The sequence below is a fragment of the Jaculus jaculus genome, chromosome 5, assembly GCF_020740685.1.
Source record: "Jaculus jaculus isolate mJacJac1 chromosome 5, mJacJac1.mat.Y.cur, whole genome shotgun sequence".
NCBI lineage: Eukaryota > Metazoa > Chordata > Mammalia > Rodentia > Dipodidae > Jaculus > Jaculus jaculus.
Window position 1 is genome coordinate 174,975,185 of NC_059106.1, and position 22,611 is coordinate 174,997,795.

At 47.0% G+C, this 22,611-nt stretch overlaps 2 protein-coding genes across 11 annotated transcripts; one reads left to right on the forward strand and one right to left on the reverse strand.

Moving 5' to 3' along the window:
- Nucleotides 1–19: 19 nt before the first annotated feature.
- Atraid (all-trans retinoic acid induced differentiation factor) lies at nucleotides 20–6,445 on the reverse strand. 2 transcript variants are annotated; one of them, XM_045149653.1, is made up of 7 exons: nucleotides 6,269–6,445; nucleotides 5,598–5,719; nucleotides 2,652–2,723; nucleotides 1,844–1,915; nucleotides 1,535–1,656; nucleotides 1,171–1,268; nucleotides 20–366 (listed from the first exon to the last, which is right to left on the reverse strand). In XM_045149653.1, the coding sequence occupies exons 1-7, from the start codon at nucleotides 6,386–6,388 to the stop codon at nucleotides 262–264; spliced, it is 711 nt and encodes a 236-aa protein (XP_045005588.1). In that variant the 5' UTR covers nucleotides 6,389–6,445; the 3' UTR covers nucleotides 20–261. The 2 variants fall into 2 exon arrangements, with proteins under 2 accessions (XP_045005588.1, XP_045005589.1); XM_045149654.1 differs by having other exon boundaries at nucleotides 6,287–6,438.
- Nucleotides 5,964–20,660, forward strand: Slc5a6 (solute carrier family 5 member 6). 9 transcript variants are annotated; one of them, XM_045149646.1, is made up of 18 exons: nucleotides 6,513–6,598; nucleotides 7,223–7,285; nucleotides 10,526–10,582; nucleotides 11,409–11,929; nucleotides 12,257–12,322; nucleotides 13,513–13,564; nucleotides 13,917–13,984; nucleotides 14,476–14,630; nucleotides 15,015–15,155; nucleotides 15,336–15,471; nucleotides 15,971–16,059; nucleotides 17,134–17,246; nucleotides 17,844–17,911; nucleotides 18,398–18,484; nucleotides 18,626–18,792; nucleotides 18,972–19,075; nucleotides 19,294–19,409; nucleotides 19,708–20,660. In XM_045149646.1, the coding sequence occupies exons 4-18, from the start codon at nucleotides 11,528–11,530 to the stop codon at nucleotides 19,852–19,854; spliced, it is 1,911 nt and encodes a 636-aa protein (XP_045005581.1). In that variant the 5' UTR covers nucleotides 6,513–6,598; nucleotides 7,223–7,285; nucleotides 10,526–10,582; nucleotides 11,409–11,527; the 3' UTR covers nucleotides 19,855–20,660. The 9 variants fall into 9 exon arrangements, with proteins under 9 accessions (XP_045005586.1, XP_045005581.1, XP_045005582.1 ...); XM_045149648.1 differs by lacking the exon at nucleotides 6,513–6,598 and adding an exon at nucleotides 6,858–6,875; XM_045149645.1 differs by lacking the exon at nucleotides 6,513–6,598 and adding an exon at nucleotides 6,895–7,034.
- Nucleotides 20,661–22,611: the final 1,951 nt, after the last annotated feature.

The window sequence follows — 22,611 nt, forward strand, 5'->3', positions numbered from 1 at the left end:
CGGGTGGGGGAAAAAAGAGTAAAAAAAAAAAAAATTTATTGTAATCAATAACACAAGGGGAAGTGGTACTAATCCACTCCTGACCCGAATGTCCACAGTACCCCAAGGTGGTGCAATTTTACATCTTCCTTCATCATTAGGGGCAGCTTCAGCTTTGAGGAGGATCTGCTAGTCAATGATAGCTTGCGGCGCAAGCCAGCCTCCACGGCTGAACTGTGATAGTGCAGGATGATCTCAGGACAACTGGAAACCCTACACGGTTCATGAAGTCTTGGCTTTTCGGCGTTGGGTTCCCCAAAGTAGAATGGAGATGGAGAATGTGGTGGATCCCAGAATCCCAAAGAATATAAGCAATGAGAAGGAGCCCTGTGATAAACAAAAATAAATAAACAAACCCACAGCATTCTATACAGGGCTACACCCTGACATCTAGTTCTTTCCTCTCTATGTCCTCTCATCTTAGGCAATGCCCTATGGCTTCTAGGTAATGCACATCACCTACTTGTAATTTTTTAAAATATTTTATTTATTTATTTTTTTATTTGAGAGCGACAGAGACAGAGAGAACGACAGATAGAGGGAGAGAGAGAGAATGGGCGCGCCAGGGCTTCCAGCCTCTGCAAACGAACTCCAGACGCGTGCGCCCCCTTGTGCATCTGGCTAACGTGGGACCTGGGGAACCGAGCCTCGAACCGGGGTCCTTACGCTTCACAGGCAAGCGCTTAACCGCTAAGCCATCTCTCCAGCCTTATTTATTTATTTATTTTTGTGAGAGACAGAGAAAGACAATGAGCACGCCAGGGCCTCCAGCCACTGCAAACGAACTCCGGAGGCATGCACCACCTTGTGCAGCTGGCTTCATGTGAATTCTGGGGAATCAAACTTAGGTCCACTGGCTTTCCAAGCAAGCGTCTTAACCTCTAAGCCATCTCGTCGGACTTTTTTTTTTTTTTTTTTTAGGTAGTGTCTTGCTCTCGCCCAGGCCGACCAGGAATTCACTATGTAGTTTCAGGGTGGCCTTGACCTCATGGCAATCATCCTACTTCTATCTCCCAAGTGCTGGGATTACATGCCAGATTCCTTGTAACTCTTTCAGAAAGGCTCTTGCCCTATGTATCTCTTTATCCCTTAACTGCCCCCTTTTATCCTTAATAAGGTTTGATTCCTCACCTGGCGCATACATTTGTACCCATGGAAGCCATCAGTGCAAACACACTGCAAAAGACCAGGACCATCAGCTACACAAGATCCATTCTCAGGGCATATTTCTGGGAGCCAGAAAAAAATAAGATACCATATCTGATCTCATTAAACATTTCTTACAAATATATGGTTCAACTTAAATTCTCTTAATTATTCCTAGGTCAAAAGTAAAGAGGAAAAAGAGTAGGAGAAAGAAGATTACAAATAATTAGAACAATAAGATCTTTTCTTTCCAAGCAAAGCCTTCAAACTCTGCACAAGACACTTTAGCATCTTTATCTTTCTAAAATGCATAATATAGGTGGAAAAAGAACTTCCCAGAAGAGCATACCTGGATCCCTAGTGCTATTGCAAAGGTCCTTTTGCCCTTGGCAGATTTGGCTGTCTACAAAAGAGGTAACATTTTCCCAAGCAGTAATACCTCCAGGACAGATGGCATCTGGTGGTAGTACCCTGAAGACAACATAGATAGTCATATTATGCAGCCCAAATAGCTAGGGGTATAGCACACTGGTAGAACAAATACGTAACATAACATTAGGCCATGAGTTCAATCCACAACATTCCCAAAAAAGGTAGTCTCAAAATTGCTGAGCTTATAGCAATATACCTATGATTTTCTTCTCATACTATTACTCACAGAGTCTGGAGCTGGGTAAAGCCACGGAAGGTGTTGGCCAAGTCATTCTTCAGGGGGTTTGCTTGAAGGTCTCTATAAAGCACATACTGTTAGTACTCTGTTTAGAAAAGCACCCTAAAAAAAGCCAGGTGTGGTAGTACACACCTTTAATCCCAGTACTCGCGAGGCAGAGACAGAAGGATCACTATGAGTTCGAGGCCACCCTAAGGCTACAGAGTGAGTTCCAGGTTAGCCTTAGCTAGAGCAAGACCTTACTTCAAAAAAAAAAAAAAAAAAAAAAAAAAAAAAAAGAAGAAAAGAAAAGAAAAAGAAAGAAAAAGAAAAAGAAAAGCACTGCATTTACATTCACAAGTGCTCTCCTCAACTATTACTCAAATTCTTCTCCTGAGTTGTACAGGTTTAGACATTAATATTCAACCACCTTCTTGTTTACATGTGCATGTGTGTAGGTTTATATGTGTATGCATGCACATGTGTGCACAGGGAAGCCAGAAGTTGATATTGGGTGCCTCTATCTATTGCTCTTCACCTTATTTAATGACACTGGGTCTCTCTTACTGAGCCTAGAACTCTCCAATTCAGCTAGTCTAGCTAGCCAGCTTATTCTGACAATCTGCTTGTCTCCACCTCCTGAGACTGGGATTACAGGCACATGCCATCATATTCCAGCATTCATGTAGGTTCTTGGGATCCAAACTCAGGTCCTCATGCTTGTGTGACAAGCATTTTACTGACTATACTTCCCCAGTCCTCATCCACCTTTGAGTCCATTCCCATCACCATATTCACCTTTTAGGAAGCCACTTACATAACAACAGCAGTATGTGCCTGAGTAAAGTTTGGACCAGGATCCTTCAGAGAACAGTTCTGGAGATCCAGCCTGAGGAAATAAAGTAATTAGTATAACTATGTGTCTCTTTTTCATCTATGGTGAGGTTTGTACTTGATTGTGCACCCTGGATTTAAGCTAACATTAGCTGAATATCTGTGTTCAGAACCAGAAATAAGGGACTATGGTAAACATTGTAGCCATGTATTAGTCAACCTGGTCAAACTAGCTATATGTAGCTACTATGATTTGCCTAAAAATTCAGTGTTTCATTTGCATCAGTCACATTTCAAATGTTAGGAAGTAACTGCACTACTGGGTACTATGTTGACCAGTACAGATATGGAACATTTCTATTACCATAGAAATTTCTACTGGGCCACAGTCTTTCAATCAATATGTCTATTCATTGTGTGTGCGTGTATAAATTTTTTGTTTGTTTGTTTTTTTGAGGTAGGGTTTCACTCTGGTTCAGGGTGACCTGAATTTCACTATGTAGTTTCAGGGCAGCCTCAAACTCATGGTGATCCTCCTACCTCTGCCTCCCAAGTGCTGGGATTAAAGGCATGTGCCCCCATGCCCAGTTACATTGTGTATTTATTAAAGAAACTCTATTTTTTTAACTAGTTATTTATTTCTGGGAGAGAGTCATGCTGTAGCCCAGACTGACCTGAAATTCACCATGTAGTCTCAGGCTGGCCTTGAGTTCACAGGTGATCTGCCTACCTCTGCCTCCTAAGTACTGGGATTAAAGGTGTGTGCCACCACACTCAGCTGTGAAACTTTTAAAAATTTATTTATTTTATATGTTTATGAGAGAGGGGGGAGGAGGAAGAGAGAGAGAGAGAGAATATGAGCGTGCCAGGGCCTCTAACCACTGCAAATGAACTCCAGATGCATGCACCACCATGTGCACCTGGCTTACATGGGTTCTAGGGAATTGAACTTGGGTCCTTAGGCTTTGCAGACAAGCACCTTAACCACTAAGCCATCTCTCCTGTTGAAGAAACTTTTTAAAATTAAATGTATTTTTTAAATTTTTATTTATTTATTTGAGAGTGACAGACAGAGAAAGAAAGAGGCAGAGAGAGACAGAGAATGGGTGTGCTGGGGCTTCCAGCCACTGCAAATGAACTCCAGACGTGTGCGACCCCTTGTGCATCTGGCTAACGTGGGTCCTGGGGAATTGAGCCTTGAACCAGGGTCTTAGGCTTCACAGGCAAACGCTTAACCGCTAAGCCATCTCTCCAGCCCGAAACTTTTTTTTTAATTGTTGGTTTTTGAGGCATGGTCTCACTTTGTAGCTCTAGGCTGGCCTTGAATTCATGGTGATCCTCCTACTGCTGTCTCCCAAGTGCTAGGATGTGCTACCATACCTGGCTGAAGAAACTTTAAAATATGTATTTTTTTTAATTTGGGCAGGAGAGATAGTTTAGTGGTTAAGGTGCTTGCCTGTAAAGGCTAAAGACCCAAGTTTGATTTCCCAGTGCCCGTGAAAAGCCAGATGTACAAAGTGGCGCATATATCTATCTGGAGTTGCTGGGCGTGGTGGCACACACCTTTGATCCCAGCACTCAGGAAGCAGAGGAAGGAGTATTGCCGTGAGTTCAAAGCCAGTCTGAGAGTACAATAGTGAATTCCAGGTCAGCCTGAAACTTTTTAAAATTAAATGTATTTTTAAAAATATTTAAATTTTTATTTACTTATTTGAGAGTGACAGACAGAGAAAGAAAGAGGCAGAGAGAGACAGAGAATGGGTGCGCCGGGGCTTCCAGCCACTGCAAAGGAAATCCATATGTGTGTGCCTCCTTGTGCATCTGGCTAACGTGGGTCCTGGGGAATTGAGCCTAGCAAGACCCTACCTCAACCCCTCCTCCCAAAAAAGTACAAAAAGAGTTCAGAGCCCAAGAATCCATGTAAAAGCTGGAAATCATTGCTAGTTTGTGTAAATTTAGCAATGCAACATACAGTGAGAAGGAAGGAGAAATTCCAGGAAGCTCACAGACCAGGTAGCCTGTGAAAAGCACTGGGAAAACAATGAGCAAGTCACTTTCCTTAAATTAAGTGGAAAGTGAGGACTGACACCTAAAATTTGTCCTTTGATCGCCACAAGTGAGCTGTGGCATATGCACACCTGCACTCATACACATGAACACACCTACTTAGACATACCGACCACATACATACACCGAAAAGATAATTCTAAGAAAACCAAAAACAGCTAGGATATAGTTCAGTTATAGGGTGCTTGGTTCAGTCCCCAGTACTTAAGTAAATGGAAAAAAACATTTTAAAATATCTTAGTAAAAAGTAGTATCCCAAAGACTTGATAACAAAACAAGTTTTTAAAATAATGTCATCAAAGACTATAAAAAGAGGGTGGTTAAATGCGCTTCCTGCACAAACATGAGGGCTTGAGGGGGGAAAGAGGGAGAGCGGTCAAGACCCAAAATTCAATTTGCCTGACCCACGTAAACAGCTGGGAGTGGCCACAAACACCTGTAATCCCAATCTGGTAGCAGGAGCAGAGAGCCCCGAATTGCCAAAGTTCGTGAAAAGCCTGGGGACCAGTAAAACATTCCAGTTCAAATAAAAAGGGCTGAAAAGCCATGAAGTGAGACAGCCGACCTCTTGCCAGACCACCGATGCGGGCAAGTGCAACTGGAAGGCAAGCGCAAGGGGTGCCACACACACATGCAAAAAAACAGTAATATTAAAACCTTATAAAACTGAATTCTCAGCAGTCTCATCCAGGAAAAGCTAACACAGAACCATTTACTTAGCCAAAAGTACTGTAACAAATTTGAAAGTTTTAGATCAAGCTTTAGATTGACTCCATTGTCCCTAAAGCCACTTAGGACAAGCCTTCTAAGGTTCCAACCTAGCAACTCTGTTCAGGTAAATGGATGTGTTCTCTACGCTCACCCCAAGATGGTGCCATTCTGATTCAGGCAGCAGCGGGCCTGCAGCACTCGCTCTGACGTCTTCATACAATAAACGGCTACTTTGGACAAATTTTGCACATTTCCCAGACACTGGGTGCATATCTGCAGAAGAGAAAGAAACTTTATTAGGAACTCCAGGAAGAAAAACCAAGAGAAGAACGGAGACCCAGGAGTAACTGTCACGAAGCAGAGGTGAAGGTTTTCCTAAGATCAGACAGAAAGTAATTTCTCCCCCTACAGCGGGGCAGCGAGTCAGCCTCCGCCCTGGGAAGGTGCTCATCCTTGAGGACAAGACGTGAATCTATTACGCCCTCTCCAGACTTCTCAACCTGATCGCCGCGGTGTGGCGGCTGCAGGAACACAAGGTACTCATCAAGCATCAACCAAGCGCAGCGCTACCACTGCAGCATGGAAGGGAGGCATGCCTGCATGGACAGTTGGCTGAAGAGCCAGAGGACGGATCCGTGGGAAGAGCAACTTGAAGTCATTTAGGGAGCAAGGAGATCAAAATGGGCAGCGAGGCTGCGCGGTGTGAGGACTCGGGGTCCGGATCCCGCAAACACAAGGGTCAGGGGCTAAATCTGAAGCTCGGGCCGAGAAAGGGACAGCTACGGGCGGGCAAGCACAACACAAAGGTGGCTTCAGCCCGACCTCTGCTTTCTTCTGTACCTCGGGGAGCGCCAGAGCCCTTTCCACGCTCAGAGCCAGGAGCAGGGCAGCAGCAGCCCAGGGAGGCAGCTTTACAGAACTGCCCGGCTCACGGGACGCCATTTTGCACTCGCTTCGACCTTCTTTTCTTGACAGCTCGCGAGAGCTGCGCGCGCGTGACGCCTTCGCGTCGGGGCGGGGCCGGATTGTCCGTCCAGGTCCAGCCACCCCGGGGCGTGGCCTAGTCGACCTGATGCATTCGCTGGGGGCGGGGGCGTGGCTAAACACGGTCGTGGCGACGCGTCCCTTCGCGGTTTGCAGCTGTATGCGGAGGTCAGACCTCGTCTTGGCACGCTGCCGTGTTCGTTCTGGGGGACAGACCCATCCTTTCTCCATGTCTCCCTTTAGCGCGAGCCTCCCTGGTCTCCCGTCCATCTGTCCCTTTGAGCTCCCTCACCCCAGTAGCCTACGCACCCCGACGCCAAAGTGGCCGCTCCGTCCGCCCTCAGTAAACATGGCGGCGCGGCTGCGGGGGCGGGGCTCCGCTGTCACTCGGCGGGGGCGCCGCGGGCTCTCCTCGCCGGCTACCCACGTGTGGGCCGTCCGGCAGGTAGGCTGGGCTGAGGCCAACAGCTGAGCTCGGCCGCCTCGGACCGGGGCGGGACGGGGCGGGTCTCCCGCGGCTTGGGCTTTGGGTAGGTCTTAATGCCGGCACGAGGCGGTGGGCTCGGCACGCGTGGAGGCACGGGGAAGGCTGAGCTGGAAGAGGGTAAGCGCGATGGAGAAGCGAAGAGACTAGGGCGAAGGGCAAACTCCGGCGGGAGGACACGAGCCCGGGAACGCCCCGTGCGTCAAGTACCCTTCATCTTAGTCCCGAGACCGCGTAGTGTTCGCGTGCCCGGAGAGAAAGTAAAGCACCTGAGTAGACGCCTCTCTAACTCATTTCTTTACTTGCAGAAGAAGAAAGCGATGCTCATCTCTGGAAGAAAGAAGAGATCTCCGTAGCGCTTCCTATCAGTGGTGAGTCCTGACTGAAGGACGGGCGTTGGGAGAGCCCGCTTTCCGGAGAGGCGGTGCGCCGGGGGCTAGGTAGGGTCCCTCCGGAGCTCATGTGGGGTCACCTGTGGGGTAACCTGCTCAGGCTGTCCTTCCACATGCTCCCAGTTATCTGCCTGAAAATCTTGACGTTAAATTTAGTTGTCTGGCTTTTTTATTAAGAAACTCTTAAGCTTTTCAGACCTTGAGTTAATTTTAGGCACAAGACAGATTTGGAGGGAATCTTTTGGTGCAGTTGGTCCTGCAGGGGCCTCTTTCACAGAAGGAAGTGGCAGCACGATTGCCCAGTTGGATTCATTCTCCAATACAGAAAAACATAAAAAAATAAATAAAAAAATTAAACGACAAGCAGCCGGGAATGGTGGCCGCGCCTATTAACCCAGCACTCGGGAGGCAGAGATAAGAGTTCAAGGCCACCCTGAGACTACAGAATGAATTCCAGGTCAGCCTGAGCTAGAGTGAGACCCTACCTCAAGAAAACAAACAAACAATAAATAAATAAATAAGCGACAAAAACTGTATCTGATGTAGGAGTGCAGTGTGTGACTACCATGGGTTAGGCTTTCTAAAGAGAGAGGATCCCACCAGTGTGTGATAGTTTTAGTAAAACTCTTCCTTTTGGCTCCTCTCAGAGACAGACAAGTTCATTGACTTGCATCAGTGTAGTTTTTTTAGAAAACCATTGTAAGTTTCTAGAATTGAATCATGTCTGGTAAAGGCTTTCTTACTGCATTAGGTTTTTCTTGTCTGCCTGGTTTGCTCTTCACCCATCCAAGAGGATTCTTGTCATCTCATGCAAGTAGTTTTATCAGGAAAGTTCAGCAATAGAGGGTTCTGTTCAATACTGGGATTTTTCTTTCTCCAATCACCTTCCTGTCCACATCTCTAACCTTTTAGAGCTACATGTTCTGATGTGCACAGAGCAGACTGTTCTTTTTTTTTTTTTTTTTTTTTTGAGGTAGGGTCTCACTCTAGCCCAGGCTGACCTGGAATTCACTATGGAGTCTCAGGGTAGCCTCGAACTCACGGCAATCCTCCTACCTCTGCCTCCCGAGTGCTGGGATTAAAGGCGTGGGCCACCACGCCCAGCTATTCTTATTTTCTTTTAAGGTTTAGTCAGGCATTGGTAGTGCACGCCTTTAATCCCAGCACGCAGAAGTAGATGGAATGGTGGGAGTTCAAGGTCACCCTGCGTGGGCTAGAGTGAAACCCTACCTTGAAAAATAAAAACAAAACAAGATTAGTTCCCCCATTCCCAGTTTATTTATTTATTTTGTTTTTCCAGGTAGAGTCTCACTCTAGCCCAGGCTAACCTGGAATTCACTTTGTCTTCTCAGGGTGGCCTGCAGTGATACACTTATATCTGCCTCCCAAGTGCTGGGATTAAAGGCGTGCATCAACACGCCCAGCTCTGGTATTATTTTCTTGAGGCAAGATCTCACTGTGTAGCTCAGCTGGCCTTGACTCTTGATCCTCCTCCTTTCACTTCCTGAGTTTTGGAATTATAGGTATGAGGCACCACACCCGCTCTTTTTTTTTTTTTTTTTCCAAGGTAGGGTCTCACTCTACCAGCTCAGGCTGACCTGGAATTCACTATGTAGTCTCAGGGTGGCATCGAACCCATGGCGATCCTCCTACCTCTGCCTCCCGAGTGCTGGGATTAAAGGCATGTGCCACCAAGCCCGGCAATCAGCTCTTTTTTATTTGTTTTGTTTTATATGAAATAGGTTCTCATTCTGTAGCCTAGCTGGCCTTGGAACTGTAGAATTTCCTGCCATCTCCAGAGTGCTGGGATTACAGGTGTGGGTTACTACACCAGGTCTTTTTTTTTTTTTTTTTTGACACAGGGTCTCACTGTGTAGCACAGCTGCCAATGAACTCATCTTCCTACCATTTACCTCCTAGGTGCTGGGATTACAACCGTGAGCCAGTGATCTCCTATAGTAGTTACTGTCATCTCTTATAGCAGTGACAGCTTGGCACACAGCAGTGAGAAAACTCAAGATGTTGCAATATACAAAGACCTGGGCCATATTTATGCTAAACCAGAGGGACTAGCCTTTGTGACTGTAGAGCGTGTAACCCAAGCATTGCCAGGTCTGGTTTCTTTCCCTTGGCCCCAGGAGATTTATAGGTTAGGGTTAGTCTGTTTGAGGCCGTACCTTGCCAACCAGGCAATATCTACCCACGTGTGTCTAAAGTCAGTGTGAGAAAACCAGAAGATAACCTGATCTTTCTCCTAGAAGGCAAGAACAAAAAAGTTTCTATTAATCTGTCACCAGATTGGTTGAAATCTAAACTGAATGGCTGACTATACTTAATGCTATGTTCCTGTCCTGGTCTTGAGAGTAGTGAAAATTGGGCCTCTGGTGGACCACCATCATAGCTGCAGATAGCACTGTTTCTTTTTCCTTTGTCGTTTATCTTGCTATATAACTTTAAGCAAGTTATTTAGTTCTCTAAGTCTCAGTTACCTCTGACCTCTAGAGAGTATTCCTGACTTAACCTGAGACAGTGTTTGGAAAGTGAGCTGTTGTTACTTCATCATTACTGTTCCTAATGTTTATAAAATACTTAGCATGCTGTTGAGTTACATAGCAGGTATTAAGAAAATGTTAACTGTCATCATGCTAGGTTATCTAAATACTTTCCAGTCTCTAATAGTTTTCCTTCATACAGTAAACTCCTAGAGGGTTGTTTCTGAAGACAAGACAATACATACGGAGAGCAGGATGAAAGGGGCCTCCATTCTAGCCCAGCCTCTGACAATAACTGGTTGTGCTTTTGGAAAGGTCACTTGTACCATCTGGGTCTTCGTGTGATTATCTGTGTTATAAGGAGTTTATAAGAGTGATCTAAATTTTCTTTTAATTTTGAAAAGTATGAGCCCATCATTGTTCCTTTGAGGATTGTGGTACATTCCTAGAGGATTATGATTTTTGTGTATGTAGAGTTAGAAAAGCAACTTTCTAGCAATTACTTTCCAATTCCGTCTAACACACAGGGTGCCAGGAGTGATTTAGGCTGAGAGCTAATCCATCTAAGAATGCTGTTAAATGTAAGCTCTCTGCTCACCATTCTGGAACTGAGGTAGGGGCCATAGGGTGATAGGGCCATTTGGATTGCAGGGATTGGTTCACTGAAGAGGTCAGAACAAAAAGCTGCTGCACTTTCCCCTGCTTCTAATTCATGTTCTCTCCTCAGCTACTTACAGAGCCAAACCCAGCTAGCTCTTCCTCAGAAAAGGGATTGCTTCTCCAGGTAGGTGTCTGTTCCCAGCAAGATAGGAGCACCTTCTGCCACTGTTCCCTTTGCTACCAGCTCTCTGAATTACTTCTTTGCAGAGTGGTCTGAACCCTAACTTTGAGTCTCACTCTGGTTCAGGCTGACCTGGAATTCACTATGTAGTCTCAGGGTGGTCTCAAACTCACAGCAATCCTCCTACCTCTGCCTCCTGAGTGCTGGGATTAAAGGCGTGCACCACCATGCCCAGCTTCTTCTCTTTTGAATCCCACTATTTCCTGTTGACTGGTTGCTAAGAGATGGGTGGCAGGCATCTTGTACTGGGGAGAATGTTAAGAAAGGGACACAAAATGGTTAGCCTGCTGATACCTTGAGTGGGTCTTGGGGTGTTATAGAGGCAAGCTTTCTGGTGGTCAATGCTGAGAAGGAATGCTTATTAGAGGGTGACATCGAGAGTCATGGGAGGTGGAACTGAGGCCAAGGAAACACTTCTGTCATTATTAGTCTCCATTTCTTCCCTGCTGGGCTGTGGCTCCAGTCTGGATCTGCTGGCTCACTACCTTGTAGTGACTGGGTCTGTGCCTGCAACTGGAGGCAGGATTCTAAGAAGAAACCTGGGTTAGATTTGATTTTTCTCTTGCTGTTTGGGTGGAGACAGTGTTCTTGAATTCCATAGCTCTCTGCACAGCCAAAGGTCCATCTCCCTCTGCTGCTTCCCCCTTCCTTGTCTCCCCTAACAAACCCTACCCCATGCCTTCCAGGAAAGTCTGGGCAGGACATTTCCAAGGCCTATAGTATAGACATGAAGGTAGGGCTGGCTTAACCAAGAGCTGACTCCTTGCAGCTCCTGGACCATGTCACCGGGAGGAAGAAGAGGGCTCACAGACTGACTTGGAAGCCAGCTGGGAACTACTTGCCTGCACCTGCCAAGCCAAGTAACACAGCCTGGCACAGAGCACATATATGGTGATGATGAATGTAGGGGTAAGCACCTCTGCTCCCTTACACCCCACCTCAGACACAAGTGTGGGCACACCCACCTTTTCTGTTGTGGACTATGTAGTGTTCACCCTACTGCTGCTTCTCTCCCTGGTCATCGGCCTCTACCATGCTTGCCGTGGCTGGGGCCACCATTCTGTTGGTGAGCTGCTGATGGCAGACCGCCAAATGAGCTGCCTTCCAGTGGCACTGTCTTTGCTGGCCACCTTCCAGTCAGCTGTGGCCATCCTGGGAGTGCCATCTGAGATCTATCGATTTGGAACACAGTATTGGTTCCTGGGCTGCTCCTACTTCCTGGGACTGCTGATTCCTGCTCACATCTTCATCCCAGTCTTCTACCGCCTGCGTCTTACCAGTGCCTATGAGGTAAATGGGAATGGAGGGTGTTGTACAGAGACCTCCAGGAGCAAGGATACAGAAAAGGATAAGGCACACACAAGAGCGAGCTGAGACCCTTGAGACTTCCACCTCAGGAGTGACAGCTCTACCAAGTTCCACAGTTCTTCCTGGGAGAGATTAGAGCTGGAAGGGGGGGGGGGTCAGGAGAGTATCTTGCTTTGGGAGGGTCTGGAGTGGATGTGTCTTGGGTATTCTCTCATGTCCCTGGGCCTCTTGAAGGAAGATGTGTGTATTGTGGGGGTTGAAGTTAGGAAGACTACCATGGCTTATTTCTATGTACTCCTTCCTACCCAGTATCTAGAGCTTCGATTTAATAAAGCAGTACGAATTTGTGGAACTGTGACCTTCATCTTTCAGATGGTAAGTAGAATGTGATAGAAACTGAGTTGGAAGCATGGAAGGGGAGTTGGACTCAGGTGAGCTGAGGGAGGTAGAGCTTCCCCTGCTCTCAGACTGAAAAGATGAAATGCCTATGAAGTGGCTGGAGAGAGAGTTCTGTAGAAAAAGCCCTTGCCTGAAGACCAGAGTTCCATCTCTAGCATCCATGCACATGTGGTATGGGTGGGCAGGTAAGCCCACCTGGGATCCCAACTCCTGAAGAGAAGAGAAGCTCCTCTGGCCAGCTAGCTACTAGCTAGACAAATCAGGAGACCTAGGTTCAAGTGAGCCCCTTCCTCAATAAATAAGGTGGAGATAGACTAGAGAGATGGCTCAGTGGTTAAGGCATTTGCCTGCAAAGCCAAAGGACCAAGATTCAATCCCCCAGGACACAAGTAAGCCACATGCACAAGGTGGTGCATACATCTGGAGTTGGTTTGCAGCAGCTAGAGGCCTTGGAGTACCCATTCTCTCTCTTTCTCTGCCTCTTTCTCTCTCAAATAAATAAATAAATAAAAATTTTAAATACTTTAAAAAAGCCAGGTGTAGTGGTGCATGCCTTTAATCCCAGCACTCAGGAGGCAGAGGTAGGAGGATCGCTGTGAGTTCAAGGCCACCCTGAGACTACATAGTGAATTCCAAGTCAGCTTGGACCACAGTGAAACCATACCTCAAAGAAAAAAAAAAAAAAGGCTGGAGAGATGGCTTAGCAGTTAAGGTTAAGGCATTTGCCTGTGAAGCCAAAGGATCCAGGTCGATTCCCCAGAACCCACATAAGTCAGATGCACAAGGGGCAAATATGTCTGGATTTCTTTTACAGTGGGTACAGACCCTGTGTGCCTATTCTCTCTCTGTCTCTCTCTCTCTGCTTACAAATATAAATAAGGTGGAGAGTGATTGAGAAAGACACCCATGTCAACCCCTGAAGTCCACATGCACACATGTTCACATACACACATACATACAAACAAATAAGAAAAATTGCTGCAAGGAACAGTATAGTAAATCCCCTGATAGCATCCTGCTGCCCATCTTGCCTGATGCCACCACAGATATGGCAGTGGTGTCAAGCCAGACTTTGGGAGAATGGAGAGAGAACTGAGTCAGCTGAGATCCATCATCTTCACACCTGCATCTCTTTTCTCCCTCACATCCTTTCCCATGTCCTACAGGTGATCTACATGGGGGTTGTGCTCTATGCCCCATCCTTGGCCCTAAATGCAGGTGAGGAATCACAGCCTCTGACTTCTGGCCTTTGTAGGCTGGGAAAAAACCTTGGGGAGGGGCAGAGAGAGCGTAGTGTGCTACAAAAAATCTGACGTTGAAGAGGGACCATGGTCTGAGCCCTTGGCTTGGTCTCTACAAGAGGTAGTAGTAGACTTCGTCCACTTTACTTGAAAGCTGATGAAACATTACCATGCCACGTTTGAATTGGTTAATCAACATTTTTTGGTGGGGCTCTGCAAACATTTTTACTCATGGTGAATGATTTATCTCTTGAAATAGCTACCTTCACCAGAGCTTTTCTGGCTTCTCTGCTGGGAAACCTAGAGGATTTTTTTTTTCCCCCTCATAGTGACTGGCTTTGATTTGTGGCTGTCAGTGCTGACCCTAGGCATTGTCTGCACCATATACACTGCACTGGTAAGTGTAGTAACTCCTAGTGTATGGAGGGAAGATGGGAGAAGGAAAAAGAAAGGATAATATAGGAAATGGAATGAAATTCTAGAGTGGAACAAGGTGGGATGAGATTTAGTATGGATGTAGGAGACCATTTGGCCTGAGAAGGTAGAAGGTGGATAGGAATAAAGTCAGTAGGAGCTGAAGAGGTAGCTCAGTTGGTAGAGTGCTTGCCTAGCATGCATGGAGCCCTGGGCTTGATTTCCAATACTGCATAAGCCTGGTGTGGTGGTACAGGTCTATAATCATAGCACTTGGAGGCTGAAGATGGAGGATTATGTAGAGTTCAAGGCCAACCTGGGCTATCCAGTGTAACCCTGTCTCAAAAACAACAAACAGGAATGAAGCCAACAGTCTCAGTGATTATGTGGAGGCAGTGTAGCCTCATTGTTAGCAGTAACCCTGTGGATGGTTTGGATGACATTTGTGGCTGGTGTGCTGTCTTTTTCTTGCAGGGTGGGCTGAAGGCTGTCATCTGGACAGATGTGTTCCAGACACTGGTTATGTTCCTAGGGCAGCTGGTAGTAATCATTGTAGGATCTGCCAAAGTGGGCGGCATGGGGCGTGTATGGGAAGTGGCTTCCCAGTCTGGCTACATCTCTGGGATTGAGTAAGTACATGCCTTCCACTGATTGGTGTCTGCAGTGCCTGAGAGCTGAGTTCATTTCAACACCTGATCTCTGGCCTTTAATAAGAAGAGGGCAAGCTGGCAATACTACATGGGTGGGAAGCTCATGCTGCAGAGGGGAGAGTGATGAATGTCTGGCTGTGTTTACGGAAGGCCTAGATGTTGCCTGGATGTGCACCTGAGATATGAGGGTCATGTTGGAGAAATTTAATCTTCCCTCCAACTCATTGATCCCTCTCTTGAGTTCCCGAGCTCCTTGCCTTCTGTTACTCCCTTGGCCCTGCTCTCTACAGACCTCTCTTGTCAAGCAGACAGGAAGGCACTTTGTCTGAGGCTGTGGCAATGACCAGGTGGTGTCTTCTGCAGACTGGATCCTGACCCCTTTGTGCGACATACCTTCTGGACTTTGGCCTTTGGGGGCGTCTTCATGATGCTCTCCTTGTATGGGGTGAACCAGGCTCAGGTGCAGCGTTACCTCAGTTCCCGTACAGAGAAGGCTGCTGTGCTGTAAGTGCGGGGACAGAAAACTGTGGAGCAAGGGCTTGGGAAGGGCTTCCCTGGAGGCAGTGCGATGGGGCAGGAGTCAGGGTACACACTCCCTCATTGGGGCCAGGATGTGAGCTTCCTTTCTGGAGATTCAGAAAGGTGTTAATGCCATCTCTTCCTTTGGCACTGGCCTTTTTGCAGCTCCTGCTATGCTGTGTTCCCTTGCCAGCAGGTGGTCCTCTGCATGAGCTGCCTCATTGGCCTAGTCATGTTTGCCTATTACAAGGATGACAGCAACACTATGAGCACCCAGCAACGCCAAGCAGCGCCAGATCAGGTGAGGCCTCTGGTTCCTTCCTGTTCTTTATGAGGCCAACCTGGGCTCCTAAACAATGTGTGGCTGCAGGAATGACTCCTGCTTTGAAGGTCCCAGCAACTTAGCATGTCATATCTCAATCTCTGGCTTACCTAATCAGTGCTCACCATATTTGGAGGATGAGGACCTACCTTTACTGACTCTGTACTGTGAACCACACACACTTTTGGGAATTGTCACATGGCTGATCTTATCTAAGCCTCACAACAGCCTTGTTTCGCACAGAGAAAACAGGCTTGGTGAGGAAGGCAGTTTGCTAACATTACCCTACTAGTCAAGCAGAGCTAGGTGGGCTGTGTAGTTCTCCTTTAAATCTTCTTTTCTCCCTATTTGGGAAGTAGATGCCCTTTGTGTCTGGCTGCCTTTTCTGATGTACATGAGTTTGAAAAGGACTTGTCTAGAGGGGCTCCCTTCCTCACAGCAAACCTAGTGAGGGGAAGGTACTTTGCTCTGCTTGCAGTTAGTTCTCTACTTTGTGATGGACCTCCTGAAAGACCTGCCGGGCCTCCCTGGACTCTTTGTTGCCTGCCTCTTCAGTGGCTCCCTCAGGTATCTCCTCCTACCACTTTCCCCAGATTTGATGCGCCTACCTCCTGCTGCATATAAGGGGACAGATGTCTCAATGTGCCCATCTGTTGTGGGTGGCATGGGATAGATCACCAGTGTAGAAGAGAGTACAACCTTTCCCATAATATATACCTGCTGATTCTTTGGTTTTTTGAGGTATGGTTTTGCTGTAGGTCAGGCTGACCTGGAATTCACTCTGTAGTCTCAGAGTGGCCTCGAACTCACAGTGATCCTTCTACCTCTGCCTCCTGAGTGCTGGGATTAAAGGCATGCACCAGCACACCCAGCCCTACTCCTGCTGTTCATTGATATTTATTTATTTATTTTGTTTGTTTGTTTTTCTAGTTAAGATCTCACTCCAGCCCAGGCTGTCCTGTAATTAAATATGTAGTCTCGAGGTGGCCTTGTGGTTGATCCTCCTACCTCTGCCTCCCAAGTGCTGGGATTAAAGGTGTGCACTACCATGCCCAGCCCTGAAGTTTAGTTTAGTTGTTTTTTTTTTTTAATTGTTTTATTTATTTATTTGAGAGTGACAGAGTGAGAAAGAGGCAGAGAGGGGGAGGGAGAGAGAATGGGCATGCCAGGGCCTCCGGCCACTGCAAGTGAACTCCAGACGTGTGCACCCCCTTGTGCATCTGGCTAACGTGGGTCCTGGGGAATTGAGCCTCGAACCGGGGTCCTTAGGCTTCACAGGCAAGTGTTTAACCACTAAGCCATCTCTCCAGCCCTGTTTTTTTGAGGTAGGGTCTCACTCTAGTTCAGGGTGGCCTTGAACTCACAGCAATCCTCCTACCTCTGCCACCCAAGTGCTGGGATTAAAGGCATGTGCCACCATACCTGGCTTGAAGTTTAATTTTAAAACCACAAGACATCAATGTACTTGAACAAACATACTCCATCAGAGTATGAGGATGGATTCTTGGGTGTAAATGTTGTTTCTTCTGCTTTTATAGCACTGCATGTAGATATAGCACTCATCCCACTATAGAGTTCTTAGTTCATTCTTTCTTAGCTGCCAGTCTCAACATAGCTTGTCCTTTTTGTCTTCCTTCCCAGCACCATATCTTCAGCATTCAATTCACTGGCAACTGTTACAATGGAAGACCTAATCCAACCCTGGTCCGCACAGTTCTCTGAAACCCGAGCCATCATGCTTTCCAGAAGCCTTGGTGGGATTCTGTTTCTGTATTGCCTTAGCCTTTTTTTTTTTCCTTAGTTTTTAAAAATTATTTTTATTTGAGAGAGAAAGAAAGATAGAGAGAATGGATGCACCATGGCTGCTAGCCACTGCAAATGACTCCAGATGAATGCATCTGGCTTACATGGGTACTGGGGAATCAAACCTGGGGCCTTAGCCTTCACAGGAAGAACCTTAACCACTAAGCCATCTCCAGCCCTACTTAGTCTTTTTCATTCTGAGATATACCCTAACTGCTGTCGTCATTCTGCTAAAAACTATCTGCCTTATCCTGGGCTCTGCACATGCCTGATAAAGCATGTAGCCTTCACCCCATGGCCATTCATGTCCCAGCTCATTGCTCAGGGTTGAGAGGGGTCAGTTCACAGGGTCTTGAGTTACATGGGACTGAGGCCAGCAGGCAGGGGCAGAAGGACCTGGAGCTGAGGCATGAGCTATAAGCCTCCTTTTCCAGGAACACAGAAGTAATAGTGTTCTGTGGTTCTGTGGGAAGTTGCTTTAGATCCCTTCTTTCTTTATCACACATTTACTCACATCAGTTTGTTTCCTCCCTTCTGCTTCTTCCCAGCTTTTGGCTATGGCCTGCTTTGTCTGGGCATGGCCTATATTTCCTCCCAGATGGGACCTGTGCTGCAGGTAATGACAGGAGGAGAGAAAGCATTTCTTTTTTAAACATTTATTTACTTATTGGGGGGTGGGCACACCAGGACCTCCAGACACATGCACCACCTTGTGCATCTGGCTTACGTGGGTATTGGGGAATCAAACCTGGGTCCTTAAGCTTCACAGGCAAGCACCTTAACCACTGAGCCATCTCCCTAGCCCTGGAAAGCAATTCTTAAGGGAAGAAAATAATTGATTGGAATGGGACATTGAGAGGGATGAGCAAATGTTATAAATCCTTTTGGTTGGTCATCTTTAACTAAGAACAATCTCCAGTGGCCAAATACCTATTGGTATTGGGTTATCAGTTCAAAGAGGGCTACAGCTTAGTCTCAGGAGAGCCCAGAGTACACAACCTGGTCATTCCTGTCCTCTGGAAGAAACCAGCAGCTGATGACTTGCTTTGGGGAATGAAGCTAGGGTCTCAGCCTATGTGTTCTTTTTTTCCCTCAATTCCAGGCAGCGATCAGCATCTTTGGCATGGTTGGGGGACCACTGCTGGGACTCTTCTGCCTTGGAATATTCTTTCCTTGTGCCAATCCTCCTGTGAGTGACTCATCTGGCTCCACTGCTGTGTGCACGTGGATGAGACTGAGTTGGGAGGGATTTCATCAGGAATGCTGGGGAGCAGAGTGGAGATTTGCTGAGGTTGTCCTTCTGACAGGAGTTTGCTGTGTTTCTGAGCAGGGTGCCATCGTGGGTCTGTTGGCTGGACTCATCATGGCCTTCTGGATCGGCATTGGGAGCATAGTGACCAGCATGGGCTCTGGTGTGGCACCTCCTTCCCTCGATGCACCCAGCAATCTGACCACTGCCACTGTGACCACCCTCATACCCTCTATCACTCTCTCCAAGTGAGGCAGGACTCTGGGGACAATTTAGTTTTGAAGGGCTTAATAAAGGCCTTGCTAAGGGATGGGTTACCATACACCTTGAAAGAAGGTTGGTTTGGGTCCCAAGACCATGGAGCCAGGTGACTGAGGAATGCCCTGCCAAAGCATTGCTGATTGTTTTCACCTCTCCTCTTCCCCAGGCCCACAGGACTGCAGAGGTTTTATTCCCTGTCCTATTTATGGTACAGCGCCCACAACTCCACCACAGTCATTGTGGTGGGCCTCATTGTCAGTCTGCTCACCGGTGAGGATGTGGGATCACAGCACAGAGAAACAAGAAGTGAAAGAGGGTTTGGGGGGAATTTTGCAGTGTAGGGGAGGAGGAATTTGGCTCGTGGGAGCTTTTGGGTAGCCATTTGTCCTTGCTGACATCAGGAGGTGAATGGGACTGGGAGCTCCCTTGAAGAAGGACTTGCATAGGGGGCCTCAGGAGGAGACACTCACAAGAGCCTTTGTCTTCAGGGGGAATGCGGGGCCGGCCCCTGAATCCTGGTACTATTTATCCTGTGCTGCCAAAGTTCCTCGGCCTCCTGCCCCAGTCCTGCCAGAAACGGCTTTGCTGCAAAAGCCACAGCCAGGTAGTCACATGGTTCCTATCATCCCCAGCCCTTTCTTTAATCAACTTCCTAGCATGGAGGATCCTAGAGCAATTCCCCAGCCTCTACCCATGGCATTGCACTGACTTTGGGGGGTATTGATTAGAGTCTAGGGTCCACAGGCATCCATTGCCCTCCTCTCTCCATCCCTGCTGTGTATCCCTTCTTGTCCCCTTTTCTGGTAAGGACCCAAGCAGAGTCTCAACTTCGTGCATGTGCACCCTACCTCCCTTCACTCACACTCACCATCTCCATCATCTCTGCTCTGTGTGTTCCCTAGGACTTCCCTGTGAACACTGACCTGTTTCCAGAGAAGATGAGGAATGGAGTGCTGCAGGACAGCAGAGAGAAGGAGGAGATGGCTGAGAACAGTTCCACTTACCAGGGGTGTAGTCCCACCTATGTTGTTCAGGAGACCTCCCTGTGACATATGAATCAAGCACCCAGCCTCTCTCCTCTCTGAGAGGCCACCCTGTGGGAATGAGTCACTTCATGTGTTCCTTAGGGTTGGGTTGGGCTGACCTAACCAACAAAGGGCCTTGTTCTTAAAGATTCTCACTTGCCTTGGAAACTGTCAATGTTGGCTATGTGAGAGTAAGCACAGGTTTTTTTCCATATCCCTTGACAGTCTTTTCTCTTTGGGACCAGGCTAACAAGGTATAGAATTATGCCCAAATAGAGATAGAAACAAATCCTCTGGGAAAAGAATGTTGGCTTCTGACTTAATATAGCCAAGCATCCTTGGACCTAGTAGAAATAGCCCTTCTGATTATAACTGCCTTGGGGCCCAATTGGGAAAGATTGACCAACTCTATCTTAAAGCATGAAGTTACCTTTGCCAACTGTCGCTTCCCTTTGAATCTTAAAAGCCACAGTGGGCCTTTGTGATCACTTTCAGGTTGTCTGTGACACCCAAACTCCTCTCATTCTTATCTGCCTACCTCCATACTTGAGAGGGAGTTTTTGAGGTCCCTGGGCCTCTCAGAATAAACTGATAGAATCATCTACTTTGTGTAGAAGGGCCAGCTTTCCATATCAAGACCACCTCTGAGATGAGCATGGAAAATGTAGAGTTAAGGAACCAGGGCCCTGACCAGGTCCTCTATACAGTGTATTAGCCTCTGGTCTCCAGCCAGGCCATTCTGGTCATTGTGTCATCCATGCTGTTTTATTTTGGAGTTTCTTCATCATGGTGTCTTTGTTCCTAGGGAATAAAAAGCTGTTAGACCAAGAGTCTGTGCTCTTGTACTGTCTCCAACTGTCCACCTTAACCCACTCTCTGGAGAAGATAAAAGCCTGTCCAGTATGTAGGTGTGTTCCTCTGCTGAGGAAAAGGCAAAGGGGACTGATGGCTGTGGCTTCCAGTCTCTAGCTGCTTTGTTGGGGTCAGTGTTGGCTTGTCAGGGCAGAAGCCTGAGGCTCCTAGTTCTCCATGGCTTAGTCTTTCACCCACTGTCCCATGTGTTGTTTTTGTTTTTTGTTTTACTTTTTAAAATTAATAGCTTGCATAATTATAGACAATAAACCATGATACCCTCCCTTACTTCCCCCTCCATAAATCTACTCTCATCATAACCCCTGCCCTTCTCAATTAGTCTCTCTCTCTCTCTCTTTTTTTTTGGTTTTTCAAGGTAGGGTCTCACTCTAGCCCAGGCTGATCTGGAATTCACTATGTAGTCTCAGGGTGGCCTCGAACTCATGGTGATCCTCCTACCTCTGCCTCCTGAGTGCTGGGATTAAAGGCGTGTGCCACCATGCCCGACTAGTCTTTTTATTTATTTATTTATATGTTGGATTTTCGAGGTAGGGTTTTGCTGTAGCTCAGGTTGAGTCTCAGGGTGGCCTCAAACTCACAGCGATCCTCCTACCTCTGCTTTTCCCGAGTGCTGGGATTAAATATGTGTACCACTATGCCCAGCTTTCTCTTATTTTGATGTCACCTTTTCCCCCTATCATGGGGGTCTTATGTAGGTGGTGCCAGGCATTGTAAGGTCATGGATATCTGGAAGATTGCATTGTATGTAAGCAGTCCTCCCCTTCCTTTGGCTCTTACATTCGCTCCACCACCTCTTTCGCAATGGTCCCACTTGGTTTAAGGCAGAACAATTGCTGCTCTGAGATTTTTACTGTTGAGGCTAGAGACTGCTGTTTGGCTGGATTTCTGTAGTCATAGGAACTGCCCATGGCCATCCAAACCTGTCTTAGCCTGGTTCAGAGCCTTGAAGTTTCTCTACACAAGCTCGCAGGAACCCTTGACTGAGATATGAAGTCAGGCAGGTCTGAGGTCTAGCCATAGCCTATGCAACTGAAGCTGGAATGTTCTGTGTCTCCTGACCCACCCAACATTTATTTGCTTAAGAGAAAGGATCTCAGCCAGCTATGGTAAAGCACAACTGTAATGCCAGCATATAGGATGCCAAGTTCAAGACCACTGTTAAACCCTGTCTGAAAGTGGCAGGGAGGATGGGCAGGTTTCCATGGCCCAGGCTGGCTCTGAGCTCCTGTGAACCTGGCCTCAGCCTCCCAGCATTTTATTTTTCAAGGCAATAGCCCACTCTAACTTAGCCTAGCCTTCAGCTCAGTGTTTTCTTGCCTCTGCTTCCTGAGTGCTGGGGTTAGAGTGAGCCACCACACTTGGCTTCCCAAACCAGGGGTTAAAGACGTGCACCACCATGCCCTCATGCTTTTCTGAGTTGTAGTATGGCTTTTAGATACATATTTATGAGTAAGCCTGGAAAAGAGGCTGGAGATATGTCCATTAATGCTGCCACATTTCACACATGCCTGGATGGAGTTCCAGATTCAACCCTTAATGTGTTTCAACTGACCTGGTAGAGCTGCCTCTGGAGCAAAGTTCCTTGTACTCTGCTTCCTAGCTAGGTTAAAGTGAGAAATTTGCTCTGTCACAGTGCTGTCTTGCCATAACAGCTGCAAAAGCGAAAGGCCAAATTGACCATGGACTGAAGCCATAAGCCAAAATAAACCATTCTTTTTTATTCCTTGATTATTTCAGGTGTCTTGTTAGGTGAATATTTGTATTTTATATGACAACAACCAGAAATTCAACCCTCATGGCACATACCTATAATCCAGCATTCAAGAGGTTGAAGTAGCCAAACCATAAGTTCAAGGCCACCTTGGGCTACATAACCAGACTCTATCAAAAAGTAAGACCAGAATTTTG